This window comes from Calidris pugnax, unplaced genomic scaffold (assembly GCF_001431845.1).
Source record: "Calidris pugnax isolate Ruff unplaced genomic scaffold, ASM143184v1 scaffold262, whole genome shotgun sequence".
NCBI lineage: Eukaryota > Metazoa > Chordata > Aves > Charadriiformes > Scolopacidae > Calidris > Calidris pugnax.
In genome coordinates this window covers 1,399,892-1,412,834 of record NW_015091043.1, presented here as the reverse complement: position 1 = coordinate 1,412,834, position 12,943 = coordinate 1,399,892, and the positions used below count along the sequence as shown (strand labels likewise).

General features: G+C 43.2%; 1 protein-coding gene across 1 annotated transcript in view; it reads right to left on the bottom strand.

Annotated features, from left to right (window-relative positions):
* Positions 1-11,929, bottom strand: part of MUSK (muscle, skeletal, receptor tyrosine kinase) — a 58,407-nt gene extending 46,478 nt beyond the window's left edge. The window contains exons 1-5 of the mRNA XM_014956395.1: positions 11,640-11,929; positions 7,581-7,707; positions 4,194-4,345; positions 2,628-2,755; positions 1,964-2,105 (exon numbers count right to left, since the gene is read on the bottom strand). Of these exons, the coding sequence (XP_014811881.1) occupies positions 1,964-2,105; positions 2,628-2,755; positions 4,194-4,345; positions 7,581-7,707; positions 11,640-11,736 (646 nt within the window). The 5' untranslated portion in view covers positions 11,737-11,929. The remainder of the gene's footprint in view (positions 1-1,963; positions 2,106-2,627; positions 2,756-4,193; positions 4,346-7,580; positions 7,708-11,639) is intronic.
* Positions 11,930-12,943: the final 1,014 nt, after the last annotated feature.

Below are 12,943 nucleotides of genomic sequence, written 5' to 3'. Positions count from 1 at the left end.
ATAAGAATTAATTTAAAATACTGTGAGGGAAAAGGATCTGTATATACAGTAAACTGCAGTCAAGATTATTACTTTTGGATTTTGGAAGCCAAAAAAGTAAAACAAACATGTGTTAGTCTAGTTTGGGTGGCAGCCTGAAACGAGGTACATTATATGGGTGCCCTACCAGAGAAACCAAGGCCAGCCTGGAGAACAGCATTGCTTTGTTCACCCAACACATGAATGGAACATGAGGGGATAGTTTGTGTGGGAGCACTGAGCTCCCATTGATTAATTAAGAACTGATCTTCCTCGTTTTAAAAAGAGCACACACAGGCTCTCCTTTGCTAGTAGGATATTTGTGGATTATTTTGCTATTCCTTGACTTAGCAGACAGCTGCATAATTCTGGAGACAGGCACAAAACAAGACATCAACTTTAACAGTCCAGATTTTTGTGCAGTTTCAGCCCACTTTTATATTCCCTAACTGGCTCTGGTAGGTCCGTAGCAATAAAATCCCAGTGCCTGAGGCCCTTCATCATGGAGGGCTGGGTTGTAAGCATGGCACCGAGTGTTTGCCATTCACGTTTAATGCTTGACAAGCCTTTGGCCACTGTCTCAAAGATGAGGCCAAACCAAAACCCAGGACCCAAGCTGTTTACAGCCAGATCCAAGTGTCTTCAGTTTGCCTCATGGCTTTTACCTCAGAAGTGCAGCTCTGAATCTAGATTAGGAACAGCTTTCTCCCTGTTTCAAAGTTATTTAAGGAATTTCTAACATACTTGAAATGTGTACGTGTAAATATTAAAAAAAAAAAAAAGAAATAATCTGAGAAATGAATGCATTTTTTTGAGAAACAACAGACCTAGTAATTTTCAGTTGGATCTAATACTCCTGATTGTGGTCCCAGAAGAAAGTCAATGGTCCTCTTAGAAATGGGATTGCACCCTCTGATAACCTCAGTAACCTCTGATAGTGCCAGACCAAATGTAACCTACAAGAATCTTTTGAAGCTCACTAGGCAAGTGGAGACCCTTCTCCACTTTCTACAGTACTGTCATTCTGAATAAGACATAAAAATTAGTTCTTCTACTGAATCAGTCATCGCTCCTCCTACTCCACAAAACTTTGCTTAACCCAACTTCTCTTATAGGATTCAGGAACATTGAACATTTCATTGCCTACATTTGGGTTTCCCTGCAGTCCACTGGTCTCAGTACTCTGAAACTGGTGATGATTTATACCACAAAGCAAACACCTTCTGTAAATAAGAGGCAGACACCAAACACATAAAGACCAGAAACCAAAAAATCAATCCGGTGTTTGGTTTAGCGGGCAGAAAATGTTCAAATCCTCAAAGAGAAAAGCTCTGTTTACCTGAAGAATCAACTAATTCAGATGGAAAATCAGAGGAAAGGGAGAAGAACGTACACATAATGCTGCAAAATGCTTCACTGTTTGCAGCTGCAGCTCTGTCTGACCAGGCTCTTTGCAGTGAGTTTCCAGGGCCATCAGCTTTCTACTTTCCATCTCCATAAGCCATGGTGTATAACTGACACCGGTGGAGCAATTAACTTCAGTCTTAAGAGAAAAGTAGTGAAACATTTATTATGGTGAAACAGTTATTTAACTCCACAGGTCTGGTGGGACTTTTCAAACAAGGAACAAGCTGGTATCTTGGAAACCATCACTCAGGAGGAAAAACATATTTGGGAGTTCTTCCTCAGACAAGTATGCTACCAGAGCCACATCAGCCATGGACAAGTACCCTCCACAGATCATCCCTTTCACCATCAGCCATCAGTGGCAGCAAGCATGGACAAACTTTCTCAGTTTCTCACTCTGCTTTCCTTTCCCTTCTTCTGCCTTTTGGGCCACCCCTTAGAATGTTTTTGTCGACATTAATGTGATACTTCGGGTAAATTCAAGTTAACCAGATATGCACAAGGAGCTGGCACATGGAGCTGGAGCCCAGTTACTCACCTTCCACTACCACTGTTGCAGGTTTTGAATAGGCTGTGCCCAGGCTGTTCTTGGCTACACATCGATATTGTCCTGCATCTTCTCTCTGAACGTTGTGGATCCTTAAATTCCCTGAATCAAGGACAGCAATGCGAGCGTTCTCCTGCCAGAGGAAGGAGGGATTGAGGTGAGGGCTCTACATTCAGGCTGCGCACAAGCAGCAGCAAATACCCATTTGCAAAGTTTGAGCTTACATGCACAAAAGTTATCTGTGGTGTCCTACAGCTGAAGGATTTGGGGCCAGCTCTTCCTGCTCAGCATTGTCATGACATGCTCACCCATCCCTCTTTTTGCAGATCAGTGAATTATAGCTGCAAAAGAGCCCTCAATCTTAGCTAAGTGTCTCAGTAGCTCTTATTTATGAGAACACTCACAGTGCATTCAGCAGCATCTGGCCATGCTTAGTAGTAATAAATATATATAATATAAAATATAGATACACAGAAAATGTTTGGTTTATAGGCAGAGTTATTGCAAATATAGACATTTATGAGATGAGCCCTGGATTTTCCAAATGCTTGCTTCCTAGCAACTAGAATTTACAGATGTTGTAATTGATGCCAATATTTTAACACAGTACCTTTAGTGAATAGTTAGCATTATATAAATTTCATTCTCTACTCACCTTTACAACTGTCTCTCCTTTGATCCACGAAACAGAAGGTTTTGGATTCCCCATTGTAGTGCATGGAAGAACAGCCTTTAACCCTTCAATTATTTCCACATTTATAGGCGGTCGGGTTATTTTGGGTCCTAAAATGTTAAGAGTCAAAAATTAAAATTGAACTGAGGCTAAGAGTACTAGAACAGGACAAATTCAGAAATGACAACAAAAACTCTGTTGCTTTTTCTGTGCATTGCTGAAAGACAGAGCGGTCTTAGCAGGTTGTGAGCTGCCTTGGAAAGAAAAAACTTTCTCGTATACAGCATTCAGAGTTTCAGTTTATGGACACAAAAGCAGCTAACTTGCATGGTTATTTATTTTCAGGAGTGGAGTTTGACTGTCATTTGAATTAGGGCCTGGGCTAAAATCCAAACCCAGATAAGAGTATTTCCAATATTGAAGAACGTTTGCATTCCAGGTTTTGACATTCTTCACTGAATAAACAGTTTCTTCTGTGAAAGCTCGATCTAGAGTGAGTTGATTTTGAAATAGTTTTAACCCAGACTTGTCTCTAGCTCAACAAGAAGGGCAAGTAAACTCAGTTAATGTCCCTAATTGAAGGATTTATAACTGTGTTAGTAAAAAGTGGAAAAAAAGATCCTTTAAGAAAAAACAGTTAAGCTCCCTTAAATTTAATAGGGGACAAATTTTAATGCATTTTACTCAAGGAGAAACATGGCTTAGCTTACTCTGAGCTGTGACTAAAAAAGGTCTTCATCCCAGTGTTTTGGGAGATCTGAAGTTTTGCCTCCCTTGCATAACACTGAACCAGCAGGAAAAAAAACCTTCAGAGAGCATCACCTTCTGGCCCCCACCTGCAGGCAAATGGGGTGCTGGAGAGCCCCAGAATTACCAGACCTGGAGGGTCATGCTCATTAGCACAAACAAATCCTTTCCTACAAACAGATGCTTTAGCCAGGATGTATCTCAGCTGCCCTTTGAAGTGTTTGTGTAAATAACTGCAGCCATCTGAGTTCAGCTTCACCAAGCTCAGCACATACATAGCCGTTTGCAAGAACCAGTCCCCTGCCTTCCACATGAGATGATGAGATTTACACTGCAGTGCTCCAGACCTTTCAAGATTGCTATTAAGAACATCTGAACAGCATTTACTGGCTTTTGCCATCCTCAGGCATAAATCAGATTAGTGAAATCTTATGTTTAAAATTCACAAGGGATTTATGCAGTATTGCTATGGAGGTCTAATCTATCAAATTGTACAATTGTACACGTAGGTGTAACAAGTTTTGTACTAAGGGTGTTCTTCAAAGCATCATTTTTTATCCTCTGTTGTGAAAACAGTTCCCCCTAGCACAAGTGTGTGTTATTCAAAGTGAATAATCACAGCTGCTTTTAGGTAAGATATGATCCAAAGTGTCGTGTCTCTGCCTCAAGAGGCTGCACCCAGCGCCACAGGAACCGGGGTCTGCGCTGAACACAGACCCTGGGGGGGCATACCTGGGGCCCTGCTCGGGCTCTCAATTACACATTCATGTGGTGTCAGGAAAAAATTATGTTCCCACTTACGCATTTTCACTTGGAGAGCCCCACAGCTCTGTGCAGCTGCTCCAACCCCGTTATCCGCCGTGCAGCAGTACACCCCGTCATCGCTGTCCTCCACACTCAGAATGGTCAGGAGCTGCCCGTTCCTCTGGATGCTGTACCGGGTGTCAAACAGCCTGCAGGGCACAGTACAGATTGTCAGGGGACAGCCAAGGACAGAGAGGGGGAATTGCATTTGTATCTGCACAACACTTGATGGCACTACAAATGGCAACGTGTTTCACTATTTATTTTCTACCTGCAAAGAGAAGGGAGTACACCGAAAATGTTGTTGGGCCTTGAGATTCATTTTGCTCCTCTCTAGACCATGCAGCTCCTGACTGACAGCAGCATGGTGGCAATTCTTCCTTCAGTCAGGTATTGGTAAACTACGTAGGTGTAACAGGTTTCCATCTGGCCAAGGACAGGCATGAGCACAAGTGATCTTATCCAGCTGGGTCCTGTTTTAGATATAGACACTCAGTGCAAGGGAAGGACTACCTATATAGAAACTGGAACTGGCTGAAGCTTTTTAAAGAAAACTTCTTCAATTTAACAAAATAATATGGCTTTATACTAAACAGATAATTTTATGGAAGGTTTTTTAATGTTGTAAAAACATGCAAACCAAAAAACAAGTATTTTTGTGGTTTTCTCTATTTTTTGGAACTACAGAAGTGTTATATTGAGGATGGGGGTGGAACAACCCAACAAACAAGCTAAGAAATCTGCTGAAGAAAAAAATTTGTATCTAAAGAATACAGGATGTAAGGATACCTGTAGTTTAATGACAGCAGGTTTTAGGGAAGTCAAGAAAAGCGCTAAAGTTGGAGCAACAAAGGTATGGGATATTGTAACAAAGTCTGTGGAGCAAAGACTAATTCTATATGTCAGCATGCGGTGTGCATGTGTGTGGGTGTGTGTATGTGTGTGAGAGCAAGGGAGGGACAGAAAGAAAGGTGATGAGAAAGCAGAGGGCTGATCTCTGATTTTCATTGCAAAACTGGAAAAGTACAGTAAAACTTCAGTGGAACAAGATTTGCATAACATTTCATAAATTCCTTCATGTCTGATTTTCAAATCTTCACTGACGCTTTTTGGAATCACTTTAATGCAATTGGCTTTTGATTCTGATGAACAATGGTGAAAACGATCTGACCTGAGGATTGTCTCCCAAGCTATTACAAAGGCCCAATGCCTAAGTACATCCTGGTTTTTCTTTTACTGTTAAAATCGTACCACAGGCAATGCACAGTCTGAATGTGTCATTTATGGTGTTACAGGCACATATTTCCTTTTAACAGCCTTTCAACTTTCAGTCTTGTATCTCCCCCCTCTTTTTTCTCTCTGGGAAGAAAGAGTACAGTGTACTCATGCGTGGTGTAAAAGATGTGCAGGCTGCATTCCCTTCTTTCCCTGAGGAAGGCTCACCCTGGGCAGCCCTGTCCTGGGAGAGGAGGCAGGTAATCACTTCACTCGGCACAGGGAACCTGCCAGCCCACTTGCACAAGTTTTGACACCAAAACGAAAGGCACTTGCAGAAGACTAGTGCTGACAAGATCCTCTGTCCTGGCACTATTCCCGTCGAAGCTGAATGTTTACATACTGTTTTGTTTTGAAGGTTAGCTTAGTTTTCTGTTCAGGATGCTGGGACCTTGGCAAGGGAAGAAAATTTTGTCAATAAAATAATTGATATTTATTGCTTGCAATAACTAGCCCCTTTGAAGTTTGATACATACACACACAGATGCACAGAAATATATTTGTCTTTTTTCTTCAGAAAAAAAAAAAATCCACTGATTTGATCCTTTTCCATTCTGGAAATACTTGCATACATGTTTTTGGAAAGTAACAGAAATATTTTCAGTTTATCTATTTCCCTGACTTTGGTCAAAGCTTTTGTATCTAGCACCACTGACTATCAAAGCCAGCACAGCTTTGGGAAAGTGAAATAGTTGCTGCTATTCATATTGCTCCAGAAGCCCCAGTAAAGGAACAAAGCACCTGAGCTCTCTGGCCTCACCAGCAGAGCTTTTTTGATCAATATTTTCCTTTTTGGTCAATGTTATGAAAAAGGCATTATGTCTCAGAGAAAGTTGGATGGCTTTTAGAAAGGTGTGTTGGGCTTCAGGAAGTGGGAAACGGGATGAGAAACAATCTGTTTTTCATACAGTCTTAGAACACAGAGTAAAATTTTAAAGACCATGGGGAGAGAAAGACGTGTGGTCTCCATGGTCCTGCATGAATGGCTTCCTCTCCCAGCTTTGATTTTCAGGCATGGTGTCACCGATGGAAAAGGAATTAGAAGAAAGGTGACCTGATTTGGAAATGGCATCCATAGATACTCAGACTTCCATCCTGCAACAAGGCCAGGGTCAGAGGGTTAGGACCGGGGTTTTGCTGAGGTCCTGTGGCAAGCAATGAAGAAAAGATTTCTGAAAGTCAGGATGCATATGTGTAGCATTCTGCTGTCCTCCTGTTCTAAAATGGTCTTCCTAACAGTAAGACCTCTTGCTGCTGATGATTTATTTGGAATCTCCCAAGCCAATGGTTCAAGAGCTTTTTGGATGCCTGACCCGAATAGCAGGAACAGTGCTTCAGGTGAATGTCTGTCTGACATGGACATCTCTTGTGGAGAGTGGGCCTTAACTGTGTTACACAGAGACTGTTCTGTAATTTTCCCTTACAGAGGGACTCACTAACAGTTATCTAGAATGAGAAACAGATGTGAAGCCATGTGGCAGACATAATGTGATTTCAGAGTTGGAAGAACAGGTACGGTTTTCTTTGCAAGACCCTGTCTACAGCAACAGAGCTAAAGCAGTGGTAGCAACTTCTATAACATGTTTCCAAGGCTGCCTTCATCAGCAGTGCCTTGATACCCAGTGATTAACACCTGACAGTGCATGACAACGAGAAGCCAGTTTCCTATGGCCAGATCCCGAACTAGAAGCAAACAAGAATGGCATGATATGACTCCTTCCATGCAAAGTCTCCATGTACCTTGCAGACACTAGGGCAAAAAGTCTGGCAATGCTTTTTTAAATATTATATAGTATTGTATATGTGTAAACTGAGAAACAGAGCAGATTGTGTTGTTTCTCTGGAAATCTGAAGCTGGAGAGAAAACTCCTTGTATTGCTTGCAGCAGAAGCCAACTGTCTCCAAGCTCCAGTGCGTGAAGCTGCAAGAGCACCCCCCCAGGTGCTTCCATCAGTCCCTAAGGATCATGGATTCCTATATAATTACAGCCACCCACCTTCTTCCCTGCCACAGACCCATTTTGATGTTTCCAGATACTGCCTTTATCATGAAGGAAAGCACTGAGGGTTTTGGCAGGAGATGCTGGAGAGGGCTGGGGCTGTTCCCTACCTGATGGGAATGCTGTTGCGTGTCCACGTAATCTCCGGCTCAGGGTACGACTCCACTACGCAGACAAACTTGGCCTCGTCCTCTACCAGCGCATCCACAGTTTCCAGAGGAGTGCTGATCAAGGGAGCTGCACGAAGGAAGGGAAAATGAGAAAACACTCCCAGTGCCTCCTGGAGAGAGGTGCGAAGCCTGCCAGACCCCTTTGGCAGAGGCAGCCTTGTCTCTGCAGGGTCACTCCATGGCTTTTTCACCAGCGCAGAGGAAGTGCAAGGAACAGACCACAAATTGAAGCCAAGCTGACCTTCCCCTGGAGTGGGGGATTTGGGATTCTTTCTCATTAATATGGGATTTGTTCCACTCAACTATTTATCTTTTTTTAAAAAAATCACTGTTATATACCACTATATTTTTCAAAGCCAGGCTTGTAAAGGCCGTTCAAGCCTTCCAGATTTGTGGCATGACTAGCACACACTCTCTTTTTCTCACCTTTTCTAACCAAGTAGTGCCAGGGTTGGAAGTCTAATAGCTGTGTCTGATGCTTATTATCACAGACCTGTCATCACACATTATTCGAATGTATGTTTAGAAACATTTTCCGTCGCCCTGGTAAAAGACTTGAAGCATGTCTGGAAGGGATCAGAGGATATGCCTAGTGAATCGCTTTCCCTGCGCATGGTATGCATTGCAGCCATTGCCTCTGAAGGCACTTGGATGACTTTTAATCTAAGCCTGCAAGGGACACACATGCAATATTTGTTGGAGTGGATATCATTGACAGCTGTGCTGAGATGAACTAGTTTCATACCATGTTCCTGAAACAGCACCTTGAAAACGTACAGCGGATGCAGGAATCTTCCTGTTCCTCGCTGACTGCAGCAGTATCTGGCGTGCTGTGAGTCTTTCACAGGAAAATCCTGTCCACGCTGTACCTGCTAACCCACCTCAGTACAGTAAGGTTTAAATTAAAGCAAAAAATAAACTACAGCCATTTTACCCCTCCCTCCGAAAAAGAAAAGAAAAGGGGGGGGAAATACAAGACACTCTGGTGTCAGTGACTGAGAATAATAGAAAGCCTTTACCGTAATACTTTTTCAATTTACATAGGAGTAAAAATTAGAATGTCATTGGAGTTCAGCTGGAATGAGGCTGGAGGATGAAAGGATCGGCTTCCACTATCAGGTTTATGTAAATGTCCTAGCGCTTTTGAAATGTCATTAGAACAAAGTTGCCTCAATAATATTTCTAGATTATATCACTTTAGATTGCATAATTGGTAGTGATTATACTTGTATTAAAAGATCTTAAAACTACTGCTAAGGTAGCACTAAAGATTATATTAACTAAACTAGTGAGAACGCATCTGTGTCAGATTCATTGTTTAAGATCACTGCTTCAAATTGTACCAAGTTTCAACATACCGGATTTTGGGTCACCCCAGATAGAAGTAATCATCCATATTGCACCCTAGATGAATCCCACGCCAGTGAAACTGAATGGAAGATTTCCATAAAGCCTAAATTTCCCTGCTACTGAAGGTTGTCTGAGGAGAATAACCTCCACCGATGGCTATCCTATCTACTTCAAAGGGGACGCTGCTATTTCGTGACAGAGTTTATTGGGTTTTGATGGCATTAAGCCTGGCTGAAAAGGCGTTTTACAATCTAATTTTATATAGTATGTTTTTATTGCTGTTGTCCACATGCCTTGATGTCTGGAAGGATGCTTTTTTAACCCTGAGAAATGTAAATTTTTGTAGTAACCAAAATTCAAAGCAATCAGTTTTATAACTGTGTGGTCACGATAAACATGGCCATTCTCACAAAGAATAAAGTCAGATTTGTACCAAGAGCCAGTATGCGTAACAACAGTATTTTATTCTTTGGGCAAACAAGGGCTGTCGGTTTTATATATTAATTGAATTCACTAGCAACAGTCAGGGTATCTCTTTAGTTCAATGTATGACAGAATTATCCTTAGGAATATTGCCAACAGGGGGTCTGATCTGCCGTCTCCTGAAAGCCATCTCTTAGGGCAGAATCAAGTATCATACTCACAGAAAATACTGTCCAAACTAACAGCAATGTACCTATATTAACAGATGAAAGGGAAGTTTTGTTCTTTACAGCTGCTTCCCTGAAGCATCCTCGAAGAGCACCCATGACAACAAACAGCAAAGTGTCATTTTCTCATACGCTCTTTTTTACCTTTCTGGTACTAGAACCAAGTGCTGGGCCAGCAGGGAGGTGAAGGCCGTGCTCCTGCAGCAGGGCGAGGGGGCTGAGGGCAGGAGGCCAGAGGACGCGCCGTGCGTCCTCTGACAGGGCACAGCGAGGGCACCGCCATTTTGTCGTGAGGCGGCGAGAGAGCCCCAAAATGGCTGAGGTGGTGCCTGCTTCTAAAAGCCGCCCAAAAAGCTCAGGTGTCGGTGTTGGTCCGTGTTTTCTCAGGAGAGCAATCAAAACTTGTGATGCCTTCATTACTAGGTTTTAACATGTACATTAAAATGTACGGACGTGTACAACATATGGACGTGTACAACATACAGACATCTATCAGCATATAGAAACGACCCCAGACCTTCCCATGTGCATCCATTGGGGCTCACTGGCATTTTTTAGGTAACCCTGTGGCTTTAAATAACACTGAAAATCAATTAACTTACGCATCTGTAAAGCTACACAGGTGCCATTTTTCTGGGTGTCAGCTGCAGTTTCCTGAGACAGCCAAATGACCCAAGGCTGGTCACGGGGCCCATTGGAAAGCCAAATCCCCTTCTATCCCCAGACCACCAGAAGCTCCCAGATTGCTTGGCTTTGGCTTTGGATTCTCTCTTTCGAAACAAGAGAAGCCAGGCAAACAAAACCAAGCAGAAAAAAGAGCTCGCCTTCCCTGCAGTAATGTAAACACCTGGAGATACTGCAGGTCCTCTGGTCAAAAAAAGCTAAATTGCGTTTCCAGCTGATGCTGCAAAGCCTCTACAGGACACTGCTGGGACGTAGTTGTGTTTCTGCCTCTCTCGGGGAACAAGGTAATCCAGCCACCTGTGAGGTTTTAGGAAGGGATGTGTATGTTTCCATTGCACCGCACCACCAGGAAAAAAGGATCAATCCCCTTTCTCTTTGTTTTTGTTGTCCTTCCAATCTCATCATACCACAGTTCTCAAAAAGACTGGGTTTCACCTAATTACTTTAGTGCCTTAGGAAAAGAATTAACATTTTAATTTCAAAAGTTTTTGATTAAAAAAAGACCTTTTTTTTCCTTTCCATTTTGAGGCCAACCTGGCTTACAATTGTAGGAGCACAGACCTGCAAGAGCAGCAGTGTTGGCCTTAACAGGTGAATACTGTCATCCTCCTTGAGGTTTTTTCTTTTTGTTTTCCTGAAGCTGTGAAGTTTCTGGTATGCTCTGAATGGCTCCTGACAATCACCATGCAGCAAAATCTTCTGTCCGCAGGGTTACCAGGTGGTACATCCAGAAGAACCACTGTTGCACTTTGTAACTCAAACACTTTTCTAAACAGACTTTTTTCAGTTCTTGTGTTGGCTAAATGTACGTGTGCGTGTGTGCACACGAGAGAGGAAGAACATATAATAATTTTTATATTATGTGCTGTGCAAACCAGTCATATTTGTAGTTATGTACATACACTCTGTAACAACGTTACAGCTATCTACTACTTCTTTGAGCTTTATATATTTAAAAGGGGTACGTAGGCATGCAGAACACCACAGATCTTGGTCTCTGCAGCAACGGGTGCTACCAGCCATTAAAACCCACACGCTGCCTTTGACATGAGAAATGTCCATCCCACCCAGGCTGAACCTAAAGGTCCTATTACAACAGGACTACATGTTCTTCCCGGACAAAGAACCTTCAATCCCAAGCACAAACATGAGATCATTTTCACTGTTAAAAGCAGTGAAGTGACCACCGAAAGCAGCACATTTTTGTCCTTTCCGGCAACGCTACCACCCCACCCACCCCACTGTTACCAGAGATGCCTTCTCCATTGCAAAACCCCCTTCAGCAGAGCAGGGCTTTTTGCCCCTTTGAGCAAACCTTTGGGGAGCGTCTCGGCCAAGCTGAGGGCTGCCAGGGTGAGGACGTGCACCAGGGGCACCTTCAGCCGGTCATTCATGTTTGATCCAGGAGGCATCCGGCTCCTTCAGGCGAGGTGTGCGGAGCTCCCGAGCGGCTGCATTTCAGACGGCGGTTGCACAAGCAGAGCTTCTCCACTAATGACAGAGCGGGGTCTGCAGGATCTAAGTATAATCAGGAATTCTCCCACCCGGCAGCGGTGATGGACATGGCCAGCTGGTGCGTATCCACTTCGGTCAGTGTGAAAGCGTGGGGCTCGTGAAACAAGAGAAAGCAAATCCCTTCTGAATTCCTTCTAAGCAAACAGAGGGGAGTACAATGGGCAAACGCATTTCCAAGGCAGTACCCTACACCAGCGCCGCAAAGTCATCAGGCCTTTATTTCATCACTGAGTAAGCACAGTAGTGGGAAAAATGTTTGTGGCTGGATTTTCCTTCAGCTTAGTCCCTCTCTTCTTCATTTTTTCTCCTCTCTCTCTTGCACGCGCTCCCTCTGTCTTATTATAACCTTTTGCAATTGGCTGCAATATGCCACCTGTTGCCCTGCTGATAGCATTTCTTTTCTTAACAGATGTATTTGCTGGAGCAGGAGAGGTTGGCATCGGGGGCTGAAAGTGCCCTTCTTTGTCAAGGAGGTTGTCAGTGTTTGAGAACGGCTGCAGCACACTGAAAAAGCAGAACCTTATCCTGCAAACAGACCCCCAGAAAGGTGAATATCTACAGTGGGAGCAACATCTATTCCTTGAGAGAAAGGAAGCATTTCATTTCAACAGCAGCAGCAGCCCAGGGGATTTGGGCAAAGGTAGAGGCATTGCTGCAGGGAAATATGACTGGTGGGTACTGGCATTATTAATCTCTCAGAAATACCTTATTATCCACCAGGTCTCTACCTAAAATGAAAGGCTGAAAATCAGAGCTCATTTTTGAGGAAGCTTTAGAGGAGCATCAGACTTGAGGCGATCTCCTGACTGACTCCATTTTGCCCCATCCTGGCACAACAGTCTACATGACATCATCTTTTTTCAGTAATGTCAAGTCATTTGTACTGCCTGTTTTTCCAGCACAAATATTTATGTAAGGAGCATTTGCAATCAGTCTTACCACTGTGGAAAGGCTGATGGGGGGCAACATCTGCATGAGCAGAAGAGAAAAGGATGAATAGTCAGGCTGGGGGGAATCTAATTGATGATGATTCTCTGGAAACATGACTCAAGATACTTTTCATCATGTTATCAGTAGAGCGGATGTGAGCTTTGCAGCAAAATG